Source organism: Kogia breviceps, chromosome 1, assembly GCF_026419965.1.
Source record: "Kogia breviceps isolate mKogBre1 chromosome 1, mKogBre1 haplotype 1, whole genome shotgun sequence".
Classification (NCBI taxonomy): Eukaryota; Metazoa; Chordata; class Mammalia; order Artiodactyla; family Physeteridae; genus Kogia; species Kogia breviceps.
Window position 1 is genome coordinate 154,645,102 of NC_081310.1, and position 25,319 is coordinate 154,670,420.

At 46.2% G+C, this 25,319-nt stretch overlaps 1 protein-coding gene across 1 annotated transcript in view; it reads left to right on the plus strand.

The window, feature by feature from the left end:
• The window catches only part of PLPP3 (phospholipid phosphatase 3), an 85,922-nt gene that overhangs the window by 44,827 nt on the left and 15,776 nt on the right, over window positions 1–25,319 (plus strand). Inside the window, exons 3-4 of the mRNA XM_059052875.2 lie at window positions 13,555–13,835; window positions 14,242–14,299. Of these exons, the coding sequence (XP_058908858.1) occupies window positions 13,555–13,835; window positions 14,242–14,299 (339 nt within the window). The remainder of the gene's footprint in view (window positions 1–13,554; window positions 13,836–14,241; window positions 14,300–25,319) is intronic.

Consider the following 25,319-nt stretch of genomic DNA (forward strand, 5'->3'; position numbering starts at 1 on the left):
GCTCAAAGTCTAAAGCAAATAAAAATTCGAGCCTAAACCTGGCTTATTCCCAAACCGTCTGTCCATCTTGCAGGCTTGATTTAGGCTTGGAGGTTGGCTATCCTATCCAAGTGCTCAGTGGGGTGGGATGGGCAGTTAGCTACTGTTGCCTTCTCTGCATCAAATGGAAGCTGCTGATGGGCATGGAGCACAGTGCGTGAAGTTTTTCTTTTGACTTCCCCACTCTGGGGGTTGGTTATAACTTTGAGACCCCTCTTTGTTTTTTAATAACATCGTAAACGAGGCACGCAGTCAACAGTTGGACATTGGGGAGGGGGCAGGGAGGCTAGTAGAATTCTTGCCAACCTTTAAAAGAAAAACAGTCCATTTGTCAACTGCAGTAGTTTCTTAAAGGTGGACTAAGGATCTTTGTGTTCAGAAGCTGAGAAATATAAAATCTAATTTTACTCTTTGCTCCAAATTAACAGTGCGGGGTTGAGTTCTCTAGGAAGAATGGCTTTGCCTGGAAAAAACGTTTGAATACTTAATACAGTATCTTGTGCTAAGGTTTGGACAGGTGTTTTTTTGACACTTGGAGACTCAGTTAATTGAATGCTTTTAGAAGCCGACTCTAACCCGAGAGGGGTTGAGATAAGAATAGCGCAGTGACAGTGATGTTCTGTGATCTTCGTACTCTTTACGTGCGATTATCAGTGGCTTGCCTAGAGTGGGCTGCTCCTAGACGTGGCGCCGTGGAGAGAGACACTCCTTAGAGGCCTGGAGCCCCTCTGGCTGCGTGAATTAGGTGAACCCCTGGTTCTTCTAGGCCTCATTTTCCTCGTCTGTGAAATGAGAGTGCTGTCTGACTTCACCCCTGGGGATAGCTGTGGGAATCAAATGCCATCCCTTCCGTGCGCACATGCTTGGCTGCAGTGGGCTGGGTGGACCCAGGGTGCGCAAGTAGCTTCTTTGAGGTCCGTGTGTCTCTTCCATCCTTCCTTCCTCAAGCAAAATTCCTGGTCAGCAGCTGTTTCCCTGCTGTTTGCCAAGAGCTCCTTCTTCCTCACGAGATGCTGGCATTTTCTAAGAAAAATCTGCTTTGAAGAGCTTAGTTGTGGCTGGCCTCTCTTCTCATGTCACATGGATGTTTTAATTAAAATGCTCCCTGACCTCCCAGGTTTCCTAGAAATGGTCATGTGCTGTGGCCTTGGTTATATAGGATGGGCGGCAGCGATGTTTCCTTCTCCCACACAGGGTTAGCAAAATAGGTTTGGTGGGGCTTCCCTCTGGTTCTGAAAAAGGCCAGCCAAGCAAATGCGCCAATAATTGGTGTCCTTTGTCAGGGGCTACTGTTGTGCCGTGGAAACCTGAGACCGTGTTCAAGCCTTTTGCCCTCGTAGAAAGCCCGCCACCCTGACACGAGGTTTTCTGGTGTCTCAGTTTCTCATGGGGTTAAAGTCATAAGCGCTGTTTCATCCCTGAGCTCCTCTGCTATGGAACGTGTAGCAAATTAATGAACCTCACTGCGCTTCAGTGCGCTCATCTGTGACATGGACATTATATGTCTACTTATGAAGGTTTTCAGAAATAAATGAGCTAAAGTATGGAAAGTAACTTAGGGCCCGACACAAGCAGTATAGTAGGTAAATGTTCACTATTTTTATTGTAAATGAGTAAACAGTCAAAAAGTCATGAAGTGACTTAGCCAAGACCTTTTACCCGGTATAAGTAGAATCAGGAAAGGACCTCCAGCCTTAGGGCTCGTCACATCTCTCGCTTTTTCCTTGTAGTTTATTCATCAGAAACCGGATCTCTTGACTCTCGTTCCAGTGCTCTTTGCAAGAAAACTTTTACCTCCTGATCTAGCTGCCCCTGCATTTCAGCTGGAGGCATGTGTGAGAGGTGGGCTCCTAATGAGGTCTGCTTGCCTGCTCACCTGCCATTAAGGAGCACTCAGGGGAAAAAGGAAAAACAAAGACCTCGGAGGAAAAGTAACTAATTCCCTTAATATAGATTCTCAATTCTGGAAAAGCTATACGACTTGAATTCAACAACAATAGCGACCCTTCTCTCCCACTGTGACTGGCCAGAGAGCCTGGCTGGCCCCGTCCAGAATCTGCTTCTGATCAGAGGGCGTGAATGACAGTCAGGGAGGGTGGAGGGGGACCCAGAGCTGGAAATCTAATCATCCTGCTACTTGCTGCCCGGGTCTCCTCCCACCGAATGTCAGGTTTGTTTATAACAACACGAGAAGCCTTTACTGATTTGGATACCCTTGTTCCAGTCTGAAGAGTCCCCACAACAAAGGAATCACATGCCAGTGGGGTTTAGAGTGTGGTTTAGAGATGCACATATCAGAAGTTATAGAGAAAGCAGACACCTTTCTATGGCAGGAGATGTGGAAAAATCTAGTCATTTTGACCTCTTTTTCAGATGTATCGCAGATTCTGGAATTATAGCATAATAAGAATTCCTTCCAAATCCACAAGGCAGTGGTTCCTATCCCTGCCTTGTAAGGGTTTAATGACTCTAGCAGCAGTGAGATTAGGAGCAAAAGCAGTACATATCATCTCCCATCTAGCCTTCTCTCGATTTGCCTTGTACTGCGCTGTGAAGAGAATTATGGGCAAAGATCTTAATATGGAAACATGCTTAGTATTCTTTTTAAATAAACATGAGCTCCGTGCTTGCCTTGGTCAGACCCTGAAAGGGGTTTAATAAAGATTCTTAATATCTAGGAGTTGAAGCACGATGAGTCACAAGTGAATCCCCTTCTCCCTCTGGCCGTAAAAGCACTACTTTTCCTCAGATCCCATTGATTTTTGACCTCTGTCATGATATTCCTAACTAGAGAAAAAGCTCAGGCTTTGGCATCATCTGATTGAGGTTAATGGCCTAACTTCTGAGCTTATCCATTCTGTGACTTGTCCTTCAACTTCGAGCAATCCATTGACCCCTTCGGAAAAGAGCTATACCTTCCTTTACTGTAAATTGGTGACAGGGCTTCCCTGGTGGCGCAGTGGTTGAGAAGCCGCCTGCCGATGCAGGGGACGCGGGTTCGTGTCCCGGTCTGGGAAGATCCCACGTGCCGCGGAGCGGCTGGGCCCGTGAGCCATGGCCGCTGAGCCTGCGCATCCGGAGCCTGTGCTCCGCAACGGGAGAGGCCACGACAGTGAGAGGCCCGCGTACCGCAAAAAAAAAATGGTGACAACAGTTCACCAACCCCATAGGCTCGTTCTGGGAGTCAAATCAAGTGACATTATGTGTGTCATCAGTGAGAATCAGCCTTTTCTTTTCTGTAGTGTCGTACTGTAGCCTTTGCACTGTGCATACAAAGTAGCCTTCGTATGCATATTCCTTTACTTGTACTTGGTAGTGATTCTAGGGGGTAGACTGGTACAGCTAAGGCAACTGGGAATCAAGATATGAAGTGACTTTCCCATGACTAATGAGTGGCAGGGCCAGACCAGTAGTCCTCTGGATTCTAAGGCAAGGCTTTAAAAAAAATAATGACACCACTGCTGCCTTCTAAAGGCTGCCTCCCCGTCCACAATTACTTATCAAGCCCCCAGGGTGTGGCAGGTGTTGGGGATGCAGTGTTGAACCTCAGCCCAACAATCTGTGTGTTGTCTCTTGTCACTAAACTGCCAGAAGCTGCCCCATCTCAAGCAGACAAATAGCACCTTCAATACACATCGCCTTGTAATGTGTCCACATCTTGTCTCCCCAGCTAGATAATAGGTTCCTGCAAGGCAGAGATCAGGTCTTTTCCTCCTGCACATGGTAAGTACTAAATAAACACCAAACAAATATCACCCCTTCTCCAGGATGCATCCCTTGGCTGCCTCCTCCCCCCACCTTCCAAAGGTCCCAGAGGTCCCCGGGCCCACTGCTATAGTTGCAGTCACTGTGTTGAACTGTCATGTTTGTTTGATTGTCTGTTTCCTCGTTATCCCGCTAGCTGCATCGCGGTAGGGACCGGTCTGATTTGATTTTGTGTTGTTAGTGCAAGGCACAGACTTGGGTGCTCAATATATATGTTTGTGAAAATCACAGAGGAGGTCATGCATTTTGGGCTGAAACTCACAAGCATTAGGCCAAAAGATGTCAGAGGTCCTAGGAAGCAGGGACAAGTGTCCTGTTTATCTCCCTAAAATCTTCACTATGGTCCCTAATGCACGTGGGGGCCTGCCCTCTACCACATGCACATTTCTAGCTGGAGAGACAAGAAGAAGAGCTTATAGCTCGGAGACTTGTTTATTCAGGATCAGGCTTCAGTTTGCCCACATCTGGACTTCATTACTGCCTCCCCACCCCCTCCCCATCTCCCTTTATCTGAGAGAGCACTGCCAAGAAAACAAGGTTCCCCAAGATTGCTTCCTCATTAAAGGTTAGTCGAGTCTTCAACTCTGAAAAACATGAAGTTGAGCTGGCCCAGTGGTGCCTTGCTGGGAGACCCAGTTCCCCAGTTTACAATCCACTACATCTGTGCAATTACCAAGACCACCAACAGAGAGTGGCCGTGTTAATCCTTCAACTGTGTCATCCCGGATCAGACAGCTACAGAGTTCTTCTGAGACCTTCATTACCCCTGGGGGTGAGGTGGGGGGAGGGGCCCTATTTGCTATGTAACAAACACAGGCATTGAGATTAGGATTTGGGTTTCTCCCTTTCCCCTCCGCGCCCCACACTCTGCAGAAATTCTTCCTTAGTTACTATCACTCTTAAGGGTTCAGGTTTATTTGGAATATGTATCTAATATGAAGGTGATGCTATTCTCCACTTTAAGTGATAATGTTTAGGAGGCTGGGAAATCTGTTTGCGAGAGTCAGTGTTAGGGGATGGTGAGTCAGTGTTAGGGGATGGGGTAGAGGATCGGATACCATTGATGAACTATCTAGCGGGCGGAAACGAATATGTCTTATCTTAAGTCCTCTTCAACAGCTACAGGGGGTAGGTACTATTTACCCCATTTTACAAATGAGGGAGGGTCCTGAGGCTTACAAGGGGGATGTGGCTAGTGTGAGGTTACTCTGCTTAATGAATGGGGAGCAGGAATGAAAACCCAGGTCTGTCTGGCTTCAGAGCCGAGCGCGTGAACTGACATTGAAGACCCCCTCTGTGCTAGGGGCTATGCAGAGTGTTCTTTATTTAGGGAGCTAGAAAATCTTTAGTTCCTGGTGTAGAGAGCTCAATGTACAGAGGAAGACGAAACATCTAGACCACCGGGCAGATGACTGCCCGAGACTGACAGTGTGGGATGGTGTTTTGTAGCAAGTGGTTTGTGCAGAATCTCTGGGTGAGACCTTCCTTCGAACAAGCGGGCAGCTTCTAGGCTTCCTTTTGGCCTAGAAGCTGATAGACAAGACATAGATACTGTCCTTGGAGCCTATGGTATAAAGGGGAAGCAGGGCAAGTACAAGACTGACTGTACCATTAGATCCTCAAGGAGACTAAAGAATTGGTCTGAGAACTAGAAGAGAGTCAGGGCTGTGCAGGGTGGTGGGATCCAGAGAGGTGAGAGCTTCAAGGACAAAACAGGCCAAATGCTATAGATGGTCTAAGGTGTAAATAAAGTGCTATGGGAGTTGAGAGGAAGATCACTGAAGGTTGTTTTCATTGGTGAAGGCTTCATCGTCGTCATCATCATCATCATCATCCTTCATGGAGCACTTGTCCCATTTAATATCACAACAACCCTTGAGCTCTTGGTACTGTCATCGTATCATCCCCCTTTGTACACATAAGAGCGCCGAGAGTCATAGAGCTCAGTTGTCCAAGACTCCTGAGTAAAAGAGCCCAAACTCTAACCCAGTGCCCTAGTCGGCACTTGAGCTCTACTTTGAAGCAGAGGTGAGACTTTCATCAGAGATCCTGATAATCCAGGCAGAGGGGATGGCTTCACCATGACTGAAACAATAGGGTGTTTTCAAGAATAGTCGAGCCAGACCCGTTTGGCTGGAGAAATAGAGTGTAAGGGAGTAGACAAAGATAAAGTAGGAAGAGATAACTGCAAGACTGTGAAACTCCTTGAGTGCTGAGGAGTTTTTACTCCAATTATTTGCCTTAGAGATTGATGAAAGTATTTTCAGCCTACTGGGTCAATTTTCCAACCAAGGTTAAGGATGGGGCCTGAACCACAGTGGTGGTAATACAAGGGGAAGAGAGAGACAAGAATGGATGTGAGACTCCTTGCAAACGTGAGATGAACAGAATTTGATGACAGTGGGGTAAAGGAGACGGAGGGGTCTAAGATTTCCTGTCTTTGCAATTCTATGTTTGGTGACATCTTGAGTAGAAATGAAGGGAAGAGAAGTGAGGTTTGGGGCAGAAGTTGGAATGAGTGTGACTTGGTCAGGTTGACATGCTGATGACATCGGTTTGATAACTAACTAGTTGGATGATTTGGCAGAAGATTGGAACAAGACTGATAGGTGTAAATGGTAAGCTGAAACTAGAGAGAGAAGGATGCCCTTTTGAAGGTCACCTTCACAGAGGTAGTCATTGAAGCTATTGGAGCAGCTGAGATCACAATGAAAAGGCAAGGATACAACCCTAGGAAGACCTACCTTTATCTGGTAGAACCCAAAAGTGGAGCCACTGGAAGAAGAAAGATGTTCGAGAAATAGGGAGAAAAGCACAGTGGTGATATTAAGGACGTTAGGAAATTCAAGGTCAAAAGGAACGAGAGGTAGGCAGTAGGCAATGCTACAGAGAGAACAGTCGGGAGACTCTTGCATGGATAGGCAGAGCTGGTCATCTAGGAGACACATGGCTGTGAGTCCCTGACTTTGGAAAATACGATGCTTCACGCTTCAAACTGTCTTCCTTGTAAAGCTTGCAGGCTTAGGGCAGCCACTACTGATTTCAACCATTAATAGCTTCTATGGTGACCTCTCTCTGGCTTCTTTGCTGCCCATTATTCTAGATATTGGAGTTTTGACCTACCCATAAAGCCCAGAAACTCCACTGGTGACCTTGGATTGTAGTAGATGGAGCATTCAGCTCAAAGAAAACACAGCTACATTTATCTCCATCCTTAGAAGCAGGACCCAGATACGTTACATATTTCCTTTCCCTTGGGACTGAGAAATAATGTGAAGAAAAGGATTCTCCATCACTTAATGTTTGTTGAATGAATGAATCTCTTCTGGGCTGAGAGAAGTTCATTAATTCACAGAGCTGAGATGTGAAGGGGGAACTTGGTGCTCTGTGGCTGGCAGGGATCTAGATGTGCACGTGCCTGATAGGGTTACGTGACCTTCCCAGGTGCTCAAGGAACATCTATCTCCCTGGAGACATCCATCCTGCCACCACCTGCTAGGGCTCCTAAGAGAAAGGTAGCTTGACGCCATTGGACAGAACACAGGAGGCCCAGGCTGCAGCGACAGCCCTGCCACTGCCCATTGCCTCGTACCTGAGGGTGATTCAATGGCCTCTCTGGCCTTTGTCATACTCACTTACAAAGTATGGATAATAATTTAGTAATCCATAGGGTGTTGTGAGAAGCAGATAACACAGTAGATAGGGAAATGTTTTGTAAGCAATAACAGGCTATGCAGATGTTATCATTCAAGCAGATCAGAATATAGGGAAGTTTGTCCTTCGAACTCAGCAGGGGAAGAAGATGAGTTCTCAGGCTCTGAAAGACGGATTGTTGGGACACTGTGTGCAAAAGTCTCTTCTTGGGAAAATCTATAGAGTGGACTGTTGTAAATAGCCCTCGCTGCCTGGGATTTAGACTTCCCTTCTGCTTTGTTCCCCTGAAAAAGACATCCTAGATAAAATGGTCAAAACCAACATCTCCATACCCATATTTTCAGGTTCTACCCTGGAGGGGTGGTACTTCCACATTCTTTGGTGTGGAATGTTCCTTTCCAAGGAGCTCTTAGAACTATCTTGGAAAATATGTACTTGTATAAAAGTGCAGGCATTTCCTGGAGATATTGCAGGTTCGGATCGCAATAAAGTGAATATAGCAACAAAGCGAGTCACACGAAATTTTGTTTCCCCAGTGCATGTAAAAGTTATGTTTACACTAAACCGTAGTTTATGAAGCGTGCAATCGTATTATGTCTAAAAATCAATGTATATGCCTGAATTAAAAAGCACTTTATTGCTAAAGAAATGCTGACAATCATCTGAGGCTTGCGGGAATCATAAACTTTTTGCAATGGTTAACAGTAAAGACCACTGATCACAGAGCACAATAACAAATATAATAATAGTGAAAAAATTGGAAATATTACCAAAACGTAATACACAGAGACACGAGTTGAGCAAATGCTGTTGGAAAAATGGTGCCGATAGACTTGCTTAACGCAGAGCCGCCACAAAACTTCAGTTTGTAAAAAAGAAAACACAACAAAACAAACAACCAAAAAAACCCCACAACATCTGCAAAGCACAATAAAATGAGGTATGCCTGTGTTAATTTTTTGTTTCTCTTTTTCCAAGGGCAGAAAAATAAAACAGTGTTTGCATGGCTCTTCTGCTAGGTGCTAGGCATTTGATATACCACCTTCTTGAATCCCCTGGCAATCCTGCCAGGTAGAGATTAATCTTTTTGGGTTTTTTTGAGCTTATTTTTTTAAAAAAAATTTATTGTATATTGGAGCACAGTTTATTAACAATGTTGTGTTAGTTTTAGGTGTACAGCAAAGTGATTCAGTTATTCATATACAGGTATCTATTCTTTTTCAAATTCTTTTCCCATTTAGGTTATTACAGAATATTGAGCAGAGTTCCCTGTGCTATACAGTAGGTCCTTGTTGGCTATCTATTTTAAATATAGTAGTGTGTACACGGCAAGATATTACTCTTATTTCATAGACAAGGAGACCTAAGCCCAGAGAGGTGAAGTCACTTATCTAGGTCCAAGGTAAGAGATGGGATTCAGACCAAGGTTTTTCTGGCTCCAAAGTCAGTGCTTCTTTCACCACCATGCGCTCTCTTCTTTCCAAAATGTCTCTCCTAATGTTTTTCCAAATTTCCCCTCCGGAACAGTTCAATATTTGTGAATATGTGGCCAGTTGAGCTCTTGTACACCAGAAAAGATAGGAAGAGGAGCTGTCTGAGAGTTGGAGACTCCCTCCCTCCAGACTGCGGCCATTCTCAGGCAAGGACTGATTGACTGATCCTTTTCTCTCCCCTCGTAGCTTAATTGCAATGCGTTCCCACTTTATTAGTTTCCAGATTCTGTGCCAAGTGCTTTAAAAGGCAGGTAGGGGAGAATTCTTCTCTGCTCGCTGGCAGCCTGCCATCACCCCCAGAATCTGTTGCTTGCTGTTGCAGAAAGGGATCGACATTGAAGGCATTTTTCTCAGCCGTGAAATTTACATATCACAACCTTGCTGACTGAAGCAGAAATGAGGGCTCCAGGGGCCGGAGTATGGGAGTGGGGACAGAGCCTTTGCAGGGGGGAGAGGGAGGGGGAGGGAAGAGCTTATTTTATTACCCGGGAATAAAAACATTGTGAGTAATGAATAAAGTCCGAAAGCAGTAAATCTGGAACTCCAGAGTTACGTGTGTAACGTGTTGGAGAACAATTTAAGCCCTCGCCTCTTCTGCAGAAGTGAGGTATTTGGGCAGCCCGAATTTCATTAAATGGTCTTTTAAGGGTTAGGATTACAAGAAGCCAAACCCGGCTGGTTCATAATGATGATTTATGGCTGTGTTGTCGACTCCCCGACCCTTCTGTACAAGGGGATGGAGAAAATACATAATTTGTTGCTCATTAACTCCAAGATCTGTCAGAGCTGCCCCAGAAGCCATGTGGTCCCGGAGTCATGTGTCTGCTAAATGGCTTCAGCCTGGTCCTGTCCTCGAAAATACCATTGCCATTCTACAGTGGAAATTGTTTTTAATAACAATAGAAATAATAAAATGATCTCGAGGTATTTCTTCTGTGGGTCTTTGAACTTGAGAGTCAGAATATCTGGGCTCTGTTCTTAACACTGTAAGCTTACTAGCCTCACATCCTTCAGATAAGTCACTATTTCTCAGTGCCTTAGTATTCCCACCTGTAAACTGGGTATATTGTCTTCACAGGTTACAGATTAAATGAAACTGTAAGTTGCTAAAGAAACAAAAGATTGCTAGTATTATTAGGGTTGTTATTGGGAATTTGAGGGGCCATCAAATATTCTCTTTTTTATCTTCCCATGAGAGGAGGAAGCATTTTAATTAGCAGCTTGCTATTTGCTAGACTGTGGCACTGCAAACTGAAGTTTTAGAATGAAGGGATGTTAGAGCTGGAAAAGGTCCTTGAGGTGTAATCAAACCCTTTCTACCTAAGATGGCTGACACAGAGAGGTGACTCCCCTGAGATTCATCAATAAAATGATGTAAGAGATGCTGGTATGCAGTGGGAACCCACATGTTCTTTTTCAGCGTCAGATAGGAAATCACGCTCAGGCCATGCCAGTTTAGAAGCAGTTTCTTAATCTGTGGCAGTGGATGGTTCAAGGAACTCAGGAGCAATCCAAGGGCAGGGATCATTCATGGGGCTTTGGTTCTGTTCCTTGCCTGTGGTGTCATTTCCGAGGAAGTACCGTGCCTCTGCTGCTGCTTATTACCTTTGTTTGGTTGGCAGGCTACTGGTGGAGGTGGCACAGGAGAGCTGGGCATAAATGTCGTTGCAGTTAAGGAGGAATGAATCACGGAGTCTAGCGCCCTCATTTTGCAAACGGAGAAACTAACTTATCCCAAGTCACTCAGTGAGTAGGGGCTTGAGCCCTGGCCCCTTGACTCCTAGTTTAGTGCTTGTCCCCCCTATGTCTAACGTCACGTGGGCATGATTTATAAATAAAGAAGAATAAGAAGGAGAGAACATGATGGTGGTAACAAACATCTGGAATGTGTTAGCCTCTGAGGTTACATAGGGTAAAAGTATAAATAGGTTCCAAAGGGGAATTAGACCATGAATGGTAGGAAAGAATGCTGGGTGGAGAGTTAGAACACCTGGGTCTAATCTTTAGATGTGAGTTAATTTGGACCTCAGTTTCTTCCATATATAATGGAGCCTTTCATTTATGACCGGCTAGGCTTCTCAGATTTTAATCTCTGCAGCACGTTGTCAAAGGACTCTTAGTAATGTTTAGAGGACATTTCCAATTTTGCAATAAAACTGCGAGGACCACCATCCTGCTCCCTTTCATTCATTTGTTCATTCAGCTGATTGTCCTGTTCTCCCCGGGAATGGCTAAGCCAGGATGCCAGACCAGACTGGCCTTTGATCATCTCTCGCTAATATAGAGTCATATGATCTAGGAAACTCAATATGATCTAGGAAACCAAAGGGTAACACTTAGAAATATCAAGTATTTATAAACACAGAGTCACTGTATAAATGTTAGCAGTGCCGGTAGCTGTTCTCACGGCTGCACCTGCTCGCCCCTGGGCCCAGCTGGCATGCCATGGCCATCCTCCCCCCAGACTTGGGAGCCCTGGACTTTGGATCAGATCCCTAGCCTCGACGCCTTCCCCAGCTGTAAAAGAACGACGGGACACTCTGAGAAGGACTCTGCCCGGATGTGTCAGTCTGTTGCTTCCCTTGTGGTTGTGACCATGCTCTCTGTTCCCTGAAAGGCCAAGAGTGGCTCATCAGACTTCCCTGTGAGGAAGTGTGAAAGGGACTTTGTGGTGAGTGGTGAGTTGAACATCGCCGTCCCTGGACTCTGGTTGCATCCAGGAAGCGGCCAGGGCTGTGCTGTGGAGTTAAGACAAGGGCAGCAGGCTGTGTGGTGGTGCATCACCAGCGCAGAATCGGTCCTCGGCTGTGTAGGCAGCATAGGCGTTTGAGTCAGCTGCCCACCCGCCATTCTTCATGTAAAATCCGACAGTTTTGGTTAAGGTGCTTTCCCTCCCCCAGCCTCAGTCTACCTCCTGGTGGTACTGAGGAGTTCATAAAATAAAGTATATAAAAAAATAGGGGCTTCCCTGGTGGCGCAGTGGTTGAGAATCTGCCTGCCAATGCAGGGGACACGGGTTCGAGCCCTGGTCTGGGAAGATCCCACATGCCGCGGAGCAACTAGGCCCGTGAGCCCGCACGTCTGGAGCCTGTGCTCCGCAACAAGAGAGGCCGCGATAGCGAGAGGACTGCGCGCGGCGATGAAGAGTGGCCCCCGCTCGCCGCAACTAGAGAAAGCCCTCACACAGAAATGAAGACCCAACACAGCCCAAAATAAATAAATAAAATTTTTAAAAATCATTAAAAAAATAAATACATACTGGTATGCAATAGATAATCAGTAGTTGGTGGCCCTTTTTTTTTTTTCTTTTTTTTGCGGTAAGCGGGCCTCTCACTGCTGTGGCCTCTCCCGTTGCGGAGCACAGGCTCTGGACGCGCAGGCGCAGCGGCCATGGCTCACGGGCCCAGCCGCTCCGCGGCATGTGGGATCCTCCCGGACCGGGGCACGAACCCGTGTCGCCTGCATCGGCAGGCGGACTCTCAACCACTGTGCCACCAGGGAAGCCCTTTTTTTTTCTTTTTAAAGAAGTGATAAATCGCCCCTAAGCATTAAGGAGTAGGCACAGTGGGATGGAGGAAGGGTATGAAAACCCAGACCTGCTCACTGTCTTTCAGGATGGAGGAGACAGTGAAGGTGGCCTTGGGCATTCACAAACTCTGAAGTGCCTTGTAATAAAAGTTTCTTGGTTTGTAGGCCAGTGTTCTTTTCATCGTGCACTACTTCTAAAGAGTAAACTGAAAGAATCACTTTCTATGACCCAGGGCATTTCCCATCCATGTTACCACATTTCCGGCAGTAACTGCAGAGATTTAAGTTATTTCAGAACGACGCCAGGTAGGTGGCACAGCCTGGATTCAAACCCAGGACTGGGTCTGGGGGCATTCGCTCTTTCCCACAGAAACCTCGGCCGTGGCTCAACATGGCACAGACTGAGGCCCGGTGTAAAGTTAGATCATTGCTGGTGATCCTTTACCCCAAATCCCAGAATCCGGAAATTTGCTTAGGCCCTCAGACCATGACCTTGATTCTTCAATAGCTAAGTCATTATTTGTCTCTCTCTTTGTTTTGAAATATATGTGTGTGTGTATAATATATTTTTATATTATACATTTACATATAAATATATTCGATTGCATATTTTTCTTGTTACAAAAGTACTATAGGGGGCTTCCCTGGTGGCGCAGTGGTTGAGAGTCCGCCTGCCGATGCGGGGGACGCGGGTTCGTGCCCCAGTCTGGGAAGATCCTACATGCCGCGGAGCGGCTGGGCCCGTGAGCCATGGCCTCTGAGCCTGCGCGTCCGGAGCCTGTGCTCCGCAACGGGAGAGGCCACGACCGTGAGAGGCCTGCGATCCTCAAAAAACAATTACTATAGGGCCATGTAGAACTTTTTTAAAAAAAGGAAAAAATGACTGTGTTAGCACATTAATCTTTTCTCCTATGCATATTTATGTCTGTATACTTCTTAAATAGAAAATTGGGACTTTCTAGATTATAACTTGCGGTTATGTACTGAATATCTCTTATGTCAGTAAATATCCTTTACAGCCTCACTTTTGTTGATGGGTCTTGATACTGCTAACCCCCCATCCATTGTCTTTCAGATCATCACAGGGGAATTCTACCGCATCTATTACCTGAAGGAGAAGTCCCGGTCCACGATTCAGAATCCCTATGTGGCAGCCCTCTATAAGCAGGTGGGCTGCTTCCTCTTTGGCTGTGCCATCAGCCAGTCCTTCACAGACATTGCCAAAGTCTCCATAGGGCGCCTGCGTCCTCACTTCTTGAGCGTCTGCAACCCTGATTTCAGTCAAATCAACTGCTCTGAGGGCTACATTCAAAACTACAAATGCAGAGGCGATGACAGCAAAGTCCAGGAAGCCAGGTGAGACCCCCACCTCCTGTGGCACTGTGTCCATGCCTTTGCTGTAGGCAGTTCAGTGAGCACCTACTTAGTAGGGTACCAAGTTCAGAGCTGGGCCCTGGTTTAGATGTGTGAATAAAGCAGAGTCCACCGTCTTAAGGAACTCACAGTCAGATGACTGAGACAGATAGTAAATAAACAATTACAATAGAGCATTGCTAAGTCCATTCATTCATTCATTCTTTCTTTGTTTCATTTATTCGCACATTCATGGGTGCCTGCTAGGTTCCAGGCAATCCAATACCAAGGATGCAAAAATGAACAAGGCAGTGCTGCTCTCGGGGTCACAGTCTAGGGAGGGAAGATGCACAGATGTGTATCGGGGATATGAATACGGCCCTTACACTGCCCTCTCTTGCTCTTACAGGAGGTCCTTCTTCTCTGGCCACGCCTCCTTCTCCATGTACACCATGCTGTATTTGGTGGTGAGTACTTTGATTCCAGTGGAGTCCAGCCCCAGCTTAAATCCTGTCTGTGTAAAGAGCCATCAGAATAATTAGGGACAGACTTCACTGAGAAATCTTTGAAAAAGATATTAGATAGAAGAATTAGCTTCTATTCTGAGCCCTGCCACTGAGTTAGCAGAAGTTGTTTCACTTTCCAGACTTTTCCCGTTTTTCAAATAAAAATAATATTTACCATGGCTGCTTGATAAGGATTGAGCACCCATTTTGGAATGATTAAGTGATAAAGACACTTGTATAACAGCTTACGGTCATAAGCACCGTTTTCTGAAAATCCGTGAACTCAGTTGATCCTTTCAGAAGCCTTATTTTATAAGTAATATTATCTCTATTGTGGGAAAGGATTACTAAGTAAGTCTTAGAGAATCAAAGCAAACTGCCAAAGTTGATGCAGACACCAGAACTATCGTTCAAATCCATGCCTCTGCTCAAATTCTTCGTAATGTTCTCCGTGCCATTCCTCCCCCACCCTCTACTGATGGAAGGGCTTTAAAAATCATTACGTGACTACAGAGTGATTTTGAGTTTTACAGAATCCTGCAATCCATGAGCACCCATGACCTCATAATAGCACAATGAAGTAGGAAATCCTTGGCCCCATTGCTCAGATCCAGAGACCAAGGCCCCGAGAGGATCAGTAGTGTGTTGGAGGACCTTCAAATAGTGGTAGAGCCATGGTCTGAGGTCCCCTGTTGGCCTCGCCGTGCCATGCTTCCTGGAGATGCCGGATGGTGCCGGTGAAGCGCCTTGCTCCCCTCCAGCTGCCACACAGACAGACAGCCGCGGGTCTGTTTCTCTTTGTCAATTAAATATGGTCCTGCTGCCTTTCCTTTCCCCTTGAATGAGGTCCGTGTGCCAAAGCACTTCCTGCTTTTGGCTGCTTTGATGGAGTTCAGAGCGAGAAGGCGCTGAAAGGTCAGATGTAGCTCAGAGGAGCATAGCTGTTTGGAAAAAGAACATTTTGATTTCAACTTATTTGAAAAGCATAATTAGGAGTTGGAAAAACAGCAGAGAGGTTTTGTTTTGTTTTGTTTTGTCTTTTCCCCCAATCCTTTCCAAGTCTGGAGGCCTCCAGGCTTCCTGTTACCTAGGATACCGAGCTAAGAGGTAGGCCCCAACCTCTAAAAACATTAAATGTGGATTTTAAAAATTCACGGAGAGCACTTCCCACCATTTTTCATTTTTTGTTGTTGTTGTTTTTGTTTTTGCTTTGCTCTTAGGAAGGACAATTTAGCAGCAATATTTTGTTTCCTGTTCCATTTATACTTTACCCAGGGCTGGAAGCAATTTTACAAAATACAATTTCAGTGTTTTGTAAAGTAAAAGTGCTGACAGGTTTCTGGTACCTTCTATGTGCCAGGCACTGTGTCGCACTCATGCTGTACCTTTCGATTCTCTCAATAACCCGGTGAGATGTGTTTTGATTACACTGTTTTCAGTTTCAAACAAACAAACAAACATGAATCTAAGAGGTATTTGAAGGCTGGTCCTTATGACCCCAGCATCGTTGTATGTTCTTTTCATTGTGCTGCATGACAAAAAATAAAGCCAAACAAACCTCTGCAGGATAAACTTACAGAATATAAGCTCCAACCCTAATTTCAATGTCGCTTGAAGGTGACCTGCCTTTCTTCAGATCTGCTTTAATGGGTGAGATGCCCCCCTACCCCCAGCACCCATCACCTCCTGGAAGCTATGATTATAGCAAGAGCTCTCTGCGGGGGTGATGGGTGAGGAGTAGATTGTGATTGAATGTTTATTTGCATCTTTGAGGGAGGAAAAAATTATAGTGCCTTTATATTCCAGGAAGGAAGGAAGGAAGGAAGGGAGGGAGGGAGGGAGGGAGGGAGGGAGGAAAGAAGAAGAAAGAAGAGAGCCTCCTTAATCCTTCATCTCTGAAGCATATTTTTACACACACTCCCCCGTGCACACGCCACACTCTCTTCAGAGCTCTTGCAAACATACACATGTTCACAACTCACAGATACCCACATATACAACGTGCAAACACAGGGCTCTCCTTTTAGCTCTAAGATTATCTTGTCTTAATACAACCTCTGAAGGTAAGGGCTAAGAAGTAAGGAGGACAGTGCCTTTCACCAGGGCTCCTTTTTATGTGACATTACACAGAAATCTCAACTCTTTGAAAGTCCAATTTGCAAAGCTTTCTAAAGGAAGTTTGCAGAACACGTTGCCTCCTGTCTGGGGAAGTGGGAAATCCTGCAGTCCGTCAGAGAAGCCCCTAGACTCCTCCCACAGGGCTTTTATATTGGGCTGCAGGAAGTGCCAGAGCTGCACTCAGCCTCCCACAGAGCCCCGTGGGCTTGTATGAAGCCTGTGATCCGCAGCTTCTCTGGAGCCTTGGGGAGAAGCCCGTTTGAACCGGCTGGGCATCGCATTGACAATGTTTGCCTTTAGAGTTGCACAGACCTTGGTAACTCTGGCCATGCCAATTACTAGCTGTGGAACGGGGAGTTGATTACTTAGGTTTCGAACCTCAGTATACTCATCTGTCAAGGGGAGACAATTGTGTCTGTTTTTGCAGAATTGTTGCCACTTTTCTTCTCTAGGCCCTGCTTTCCCCATCCATCAAATGTAAGAGTGGAATTAGAAGGTGTCTTCTGCTTCTCAAACTCTGTGGTTCTATTTAAAAGCAGTTTGGACTACGTGCTGAAAGAGAAGATGGGAAGCACTCCGAGACAATTTTGCCCAGATTCCCATGGAGTTCAGAGAGTGGCAGACCAGAAGCTCCAGCCATCCCTTCACCAGGCCTTTCAGTACCAGCCACCATCTAGAGCCTCCCGTGGCTTTGGAGGGCGCTCCATATTAGGTTTTGATTTGTAAAATGGATAGCTTGGAAAAACCATGCTCCAAACACCAAATTATCTCTGGGCATGGAAGCTTAAGGATGAGGTTAAGGCTTGTCAGAGATTAATGCAAATTCTAATCAGAGAAATCCCACAGCCTCTATAAGCATAAACGGTGCTTCCTACCCTTGAGCCCTGGTCTAAACTCCAGAGGACCACATCTGGATTGGCCCCGCACCTCCATGGTCAGGGATTGAGGATGGCCCGGCTGTCTGGATAAAATGGCAACACAGGAGCCAGGCACCAATTCCCATAGCACACCTGGAGTTACCTCTGTTGTACCAGGCATGCTGCTGCCTTCTGGGGCTACTAGATGAATCAGACCTGGGCCCTGCCCTCAAGGAACTCACCTATGCTTTCCACATTCATCATTCAGCATGTATTTAGTGAGTGGCTATTATGCACCAAGCCCCGTGCCAGGGCTGGGAATATAGCGATTGGCAAGGCATGGTCATGGCCCTTGGGGAATTCAGTCTAGAGGAACAGGTGGACAGTAACGATAGTCTGGTCCATGCTACAGGAGGGACCGGGGTGTATAGGTTATTATGGAAGCTCAGGATTGTGACACCCTAGCTAAGCTGGAGTGGAGGGCAGAAGCCAGGGGGAGGCTTCCCTTAGGGTAGGCACAGGATGGTGGGAGGGTTGGAAGGACTGCCCGTGCACAGGTGGAAAGGAGGATGGTGATGTGGGATCCGCAGGTGTTCAGTTGAGTAGGGCTCTGATGGCTGGTAGGAAGCAGGGCGTGGAGGGTGCAGTGAGAGCTGAGAAGGCCCTGGGGGTCCTCAGCCCCAGCTCCTCCTTTTGCAGGCAGCAGCAAGTTCGAGAGAGGCCTTTCTTGGACTACCGAGCTCCTCTCCTGGAAATCTGCACCTTGCCCCTCCCCTTCCTCAGGACACTTTGTCAGAGAAGCCTTCCCTGGACGCCCCCTCCGATACTCCCTAACTCCCTTTGCAGCCTTATTTTTTTCCCCCAGTTTCTCACCATCTGACATACTCTTTGTGTATCTCCACCAGATAAATTATAAGCTTCACGAAGGAGAGGTTTTTGGTCCCTTGATTCACTGCTGTCTCTCACGTCCCCAAACAGTGTCTGATACTTAAGTATGCAATGAATGTTCGATAAACGAATGAACGAATGAATGGATGGATGGATGGTTGAATCCCGTGTCTTTTGACACTCCCAGGCCGTGCTCCGTTTCCATTCCAATCAGAATTTTGTTCGTCTCCTCATCACTGACTTGATGGATCACAAAGGGTCTGTGTGATGTAGGGAAGGCCTTTGCTGCCTCTTTGCTGAACTGTTTACCTTTGGTCTCTTCGCTGTGGTGCCTGTGAAAACTGTTGATGTGTCAGGGGGTTTGGTTTGTTGGGTACCAGGGAAGTGGCTGTGCTCTGATAGCCATGTTCTCTGGCCTCTGGTCGTTAGTCATTGAGCTTTTGTTCAACATGCTTAGAATCCTGGAGCAGTGGGGGCTGGTATGCCCACGAGACATGCCCACAGATCCTGGGAGTGTCTGGTGAAACCCCTTCCGGGAACAAGATTGTTGTTTCCAAGATGTTTTTCCTCTTCTTCCTGCCTGCCTCATCCATCCATCCACCCATCCATCCATCCATCCATCCATCCAGCAGTTTCTGAGTACCTGTTCTGTGCCAGACCTTGTGTGAGCACCTGAGGACACCAAAAGAGGAAAGCCTGAAAAATATTTAAATAGTTGCAAAGCAGTTGGCTAAGTTCTCTGATAGGAGTGGACTGAAGGATTGGAGCCCAGAGGAAAGGACTATTAACTGTGCTCTGAGTCAGTTCACAGGCTCTCCTGAGCTTAAGATCAAGTCAGAGACTCTTCTATTCTAACTCTTATTATACACCTGTTATACAGTTATACACCTGTGTTTGAGACGTGCGCACTATAAAAGTGTGTGACGGGTGAATTAGAGGAGCCTGAAGTTCCATATGTCCCATTCAGTTATCCTTTAGTCCATGATGCCTGTATAGTCCCCTCAGATTGCTTCTCCAGAGCCAGAAGTCCAATACAAAAGACCAATACTTGACATGCAAAGCACTAATTCCCTAAGGAAGCCAGGTGGTTCTGTGGTTAGAGCATGGACTTAAAAGAGGCAAATCTTACTCAGTGGAAATCATGGCCCATTGTTACCTTGAGCAGGTGACAAGGCCTCTTTTGGCCTTGTTCTCTTCATCTGTAAAATGGGCACAATGGTGTCTGCCTACCAGGATGGTTGTAACAATTGCAGGGGATATAATTTAAAGCACCTCGCTCTGTGTCTAAGTGCTCAGCAAACCGGTAGTTTCTTTTTCTCCCCCTGATAGTGGCAGAAAACAAGATCCGATTCCCTTCTAAAGGAGGAGAAAAGTCAACTAAAAACTCCTCTTTGTCCTGAACGTAGTTGAATAACTTCCCAGTTCTGCACCACGTAGAGTCACCAGGCACGTGAACCTGAGCCATAGAGGAGATGGGAGAAGGGAGAAAGTTTCTCCCGTGGGTGTCAGCGATCTGGACAGACTTCCAGGAAGAAAGAGGGCAGGAACAGAGGAAGGACAAAAGCCTCCTTCTCACTCTTAGCAGAGAGCTCCCAAGAGCAATGGAAATGAAGCAAGAGGACAGTACAGACCTGTTTCACCAGTATGCAAATTGTGTAATGAAACACAAATGACTTAGCAAGAACCAGTGAGACTCACCCCAGTCTGACTTGCTGGTTCAGCCCCAAGCTGGCTTGAACTCAGCCAGATCTTTCTAAGGAGGTTTTGTTGGAATTCCACAGGATCCCAGTTTTGAAGCTCAGACCAGGAAGAAGAGAGCTCCATTTCTGGAGTGAGTTCTGTGTGCCGAGGACTTTCATATACATCGGGGGGTGGGGGGGGGGTGTGTGTACAGACCTACACCTTTCTACTGTAAACTCCATATCCACAATCAGCAGTTTTATTTTAGCAACTAGAAGAAAAATCTCAGTCCCAGAAAGGGACTGAAAGATGATATTCTTTTTTTGTGAAGGAACTTATTTTATTCATTGTCTGTGTCTTTCACAGAGTTTTGAACAGAATAGATGCTCACAACATTTTTGTTTAAGTGAACAAATCTCCTTATGTTACATATGGGAAAACAGAAATCCAGAGAAGCAGAGTGCCTTGTCCAGGGTCAGACAGCTGGTGTGTAGCAGAGAAAAGATTCACATCCAGTTGCTCTGTTTGCAAGACAGGCACTTTCTGTGGCATCTCACTGATACAGAGGAAGTGGATTCTGTGAACCCAGAGGCCTTCACACAGGTGGGGAATTAAAGACAGGACAGGACCTCGGGGGCTGCAGATGCCCAGGAGAGGTCAAGCTGATTTAGGCTTTCTGGTTTCATCCAGCTGTGCTCACCCCTTTCTTAACCACCCTTTTCAGGGTGCCTGGGACTTTGCTGAAGCCCCTGAAGGAGTTTTGATTCTGGGAAAGGCTCCTTGCTGTTTGGTCTAGGACAGGGCATTACATCCTTGGGGCCACAAGGTTTGACTCCCTCTCCTGAATAAGGGTTACCTGCCCCTGTGGAGTGGGAATGAATGGAGCCTCCTGACCCACATAGTATCCCCAGGTCAGGTTTCCAAGGGAGCAGGGTGTTCCAGAGTATACTCACTGATTCTGGTGAGGCCCGAGCCTCTGGCCTGGAGTGAGTGACTCTTGTGAACTGGGCTTTCAACTGGCAAAATCCAATCCGTTCAGCACTTAGATTGGGGTGGGGCAGAGGGTGTTATCAAATCCTATGATCAACCTCAAAGCCTGTTGCCCTCAGCTGACTTTTCAAATCTAAAGTAGTCCTTGGGTGAAAGGTCATTGTGCAATCGCTTTCTTTAGTAATTCGCTTGTTTTGGTGAAATCAACAGAGTCATTGAGTCAATCTCATCTATCAAGGCGAAAGGGTGACATCGATTTCTATAGAGTGCCTTGAGTCCCTGTCTCATGCCAGGCAGGGTCCTGTGATGTCTCATTTGATCATGGCAACCCTAAGAGGGAGATGTTGTCCTGCCTGTTTCACAGAGAAAGAGACTGAGGCTTAGAGAAGTTAGTAAGTGGTAGAGCTGGGACTGGAATCAGGGCTGTCTCATCCCCAAATTCGCTTTGCTACTGCTGTGCCCCAGCTACAGACACCAGGATCCACCCTGAGATCTGGAGATATTTCTCAATAAATGTGTCAGTTACTGATGGATCTGGGGGAGCGAGCTGACATCTGCCCACTCATTCCATGCCTGACTGCTTCCCGAAGGGATTCTTTCCACCAAGATGGCCCCTCACTTCTTTTTTATTCCTGAGCACTCCCTCTCTGAAGCTATTCTGATGACAAGTCTCTTCCTCCCTCCTCAAGTTCCTCTGATGTATTTGCTTTTTTCTTATATTAAGCTCCAGCCTTCAGTATCTGAGTCAGTGGAAGGGGAGATGTGTGCCTCTCCTGGTTGGGAAACCCACCCTTCCTCTGTCCCACCCTGATCTCCAGGGCCCGTGACCTAAAGTCTACATGGAGGGGGCAGGCAGAGATGGAGGATTTTGAACAATCATTTTTTGAGGACCTGCAGATTTTTAAATTGAGGGAAATGAGAAAACCTTGAGGTTATTAGGTCCAGATTAAGAGGAAAAAACCCATGGTTAGAGAATAAAAGCATCTGTTTTTTTTTGTTGTTGTTGTTTTGTTTTTTGTGGTACGCGGGCCTCTCACTGCTGTGGCCTCTCCCATTGCGGGGCACAGGCTCCGGACGCGCAGGCCCAGCGGCCATGGCTCATGGGCCCAGCCGCTCCGCGGCACGCGGGATCCTCCCGGACCGGGGCACGATCCCGCATCCCCCGCATCGGCAGGCGGACTCTCAACCACTGCGCCACCAGGGAAGCCCAAAGCATCTGTTTTTTGAGCAGTACGTGGTGCCAGGCACTTAGGACCAATCTGTGCTACAGCCTGTAAGATAGTGGTTCTTACACTTATTTTACACGGGCAAAAACTGAGGCTCAATGAGGTTTTTCTTTTTCTTTTCTTGTGGTGAGGGGGCTGCACCCCACGGCTTGAGGGATCTTAGTTCCCTGACCAGGGATCCAACCCACACCCTCAGCTGTGAATGCATGGAGTCCTAACCACTGGACCACCAGGGAATTCCCCAATGAGGTTTTTCTGGTGAAAACCTGTGCCCTTTCAGTTACCCACCCTGCCCCTGTCCATTGCCAAGACTGGCTGGAGGAAGGCCACACCATGGTGGTCACACTACGTATGGACTAGTCCTTCCCTGAACTTGCTATTGTCTTAAAGACCGGGTTGAGTTGGAGCTATCAACATAATCCCCATCCTCACTCGAAAAAAAAGGAAGAGATTTCTTTGAAAAAGGAGGAGGTCATTTCAGCAGAAATGAGGGAGTAGCCTTTGACCTGGAGATTATTTTTTTCTGGTACTGAGTACCTTGCTTAAAATCATTTTACACCATGGCTTACAGTACCATTTCCCAATTGTGACTCATTAGGTAGATACTCTGTAAAAATAATAAGTCTTGTAAGTGATGAAAATAAGGATTTAGTATTTACCAATCTTTTTTAAAAAGACCCTTAGTATTCCATGGAGTATGGTTTGGGAAAGACTGACCTACTAAATAAAGGCCACGTTCATTAGTTTGACCTCCAGTGCCCTTCATGAAGTGCCTGTGCTTGCCTCTGTAGCCCTGTGTTTCACCCCCTCCCCCCTCCCCTGCCCCATACACCCTTTTCTGCTATTACAGAACTTCACGAAGTTCTCTCCAGCTCTGATTGCTGGCTTATAAGCCTTTGCTCTGCCTGGAATACACACCCCCTCACTACCATCCCCTTAACTCCTAGCAAATACCTATTCATGTTTAGGATTCAAGTCAAGTATACCTTCCCCTTAATAACTGACCTCGGTCCCCCCAACTTCTTTCATAGTTTCTGTAAAGCCCATAAGTGCACTTATGCATTTTCATATGTTTCCCCAACTGTATGCTCATAGGGCAGGAATTATAACTTCTCATTTCTGTGTCCTTAGCACCTATCATAGTGCCTGGCTTATTTATATATTATCTATTTGTGTGTGTGTGTGTGTGTGTGTGTGTATTTATTTATTTATTGGCTAGTTCCACAGGTTTGGCTTTTTAGGTTAATTTTAGAATAATTTTTTAAGGTTTTTTTCTCCAAACCTTTTTAGGAGGTTCCTAGGAATCCGATTAAGTTTACATATTAAGTTTTGAGTTTATAAGTTGGGGGTTCTTGTAAATGGGTGTTCTTATAAATAAAAATCCTAACTATCTATTCAAATTGTCCTTTATGTCCTTGGCTTCATAAAGGCTCTATGCAGTTCTTGGTAAGCTAATAACTATTTATATCATCATCTTGGCCATTATGATGATTTTATCTCTTCTTTTATTTTTTATTTATTTATTTATTTTTAAAATAAATTTATTTTATGTATTTATTTTTGGCTGCCTTGGGTCTTCATTGCCTTGCACCGGCTTTCTCTAGTTGTGAGCATGGGTACTCTTTGTTGCGGTACACTGGCTTCTCATTGCGGTGGCTTCTCTTGTTGCAGAGCACAGGCTCTAGGTGCTTGGGCTTCAGTAGTTGTGGCATGCAGGTTTCAGTAGTTGTGGCTTGCGGGCTCTAGAGCGCAAGCTCAGTAGTTGTGGCACATGGGCTTGTTGCTCCACGGCATGTGGGATCTTCCCGGACCAGGGCTCGAACCCGTGTCCCCTACATTGACAAGCGGATTCTTAACCAATGCTCCACCAGGGAAGTCCCTATCTCTTCTTTTAGATTTTTAACTGGGTATTTTTTATTTTTGCAAAACGATTGGTTTTTATCACTTGTTTAGTGGCCAACATCATCCGTGCATTCTCTTTATTATTTTTTATTTGTTGTTCTTACATTTCCCAACAATACATTTATATAATTTTGTAGTGATTCCAGGCCTGGGTTTTTTTGCAATTGTCTTCCAAGTCGTTGAGGTTTCAGTGCTAGAGTTTCTTCCTACGCAGGCAAGAGTGACTCTGGAATCTTCCACTCTTCTGCCTCCTTAGGTTCGCTGCTGGCTTGTCTTTCCTGACCACCCAAAGGAAGGTGTCCATTTGTCTCAGGAAGGGCAGAGCCACTCCCTTGCCACTGTCCAGGTCTATCTTTAGGCTGTCAGCCCCTCCCCTTTGCTCTCTTCCCCTCTCTCTGGTCTCCCAGTGCCTTGCTTTGATTTGTAGTCGGAAGTTCCCCTGGTCCCGTTGTGTCTTCCCCCTCATTTCCCAAGTTCCCACAGGAACCTGAGAAGTCTGCTGTGCCCAGAGGTTAGAACGGAAACTGCAGCAAGATAACTCCAAGGGACAATGCCCAGTTGACGTCACTGCAACTTCTTTGCCTCGGCCAGAGCAGCTTTTTGGTTTTTTTCTTCCATTTTTCTTCAGGTTACTCTTCTACCCCACCCAGTCCAGTCTCTGTCAACCTCTCTTTGAAAGCTCTCTGGCATTGTCTGGTTGGTTTATGTGTTTCCTCATATTCTAATGCAAAATCCCTAGTTCCAAGTGGTGACTTAGAAGCTTGTTCTTTGATAGAGTTGCTTTCTTTTGAAGCAGAAGCATTCCCTTGTGACTATCATAATACCCCCCCACCCCACCCCCACCCCCCGTCATCATGCTTGTGTTTCCATGACACTCCTGAGAGGCAGGTAGTGTAGGGGTTGTATAGCCATAATCTCCAGGAAAACACACATGTGCATTGAATGAGTTGTCGTCAATTGTAACAAAGAACCCTTTACTAACCCCAGTTACTATTCTTTAATTGGTTTCAATCAAGAAGATGATAAAAGGAAACTCAAGTTTCTGGAGGGTCTACTACATGCCAGGCAGCGTGCTAAGGCCATTCTCCTGAATTCTTTTCCTTGGCTCCTTCTAGCTTACCTCCCTAGAAATGCTCCATTTTTCTTAGTGTTTAGTAGAGGAACTAAGGCTCAAGGTTTAAAAACATGGGCTTGAGGTCAAGTCCAAGTTGAATGCTCTTTCTTCCAGACGGTTCCATGTGTGGGAATGTCATGTGTGTCAACCTGGGGCTAGAATGCAGGTGAGTGGCCTGTCACTCAGTGTCTGTTCGTTTTGTCTCC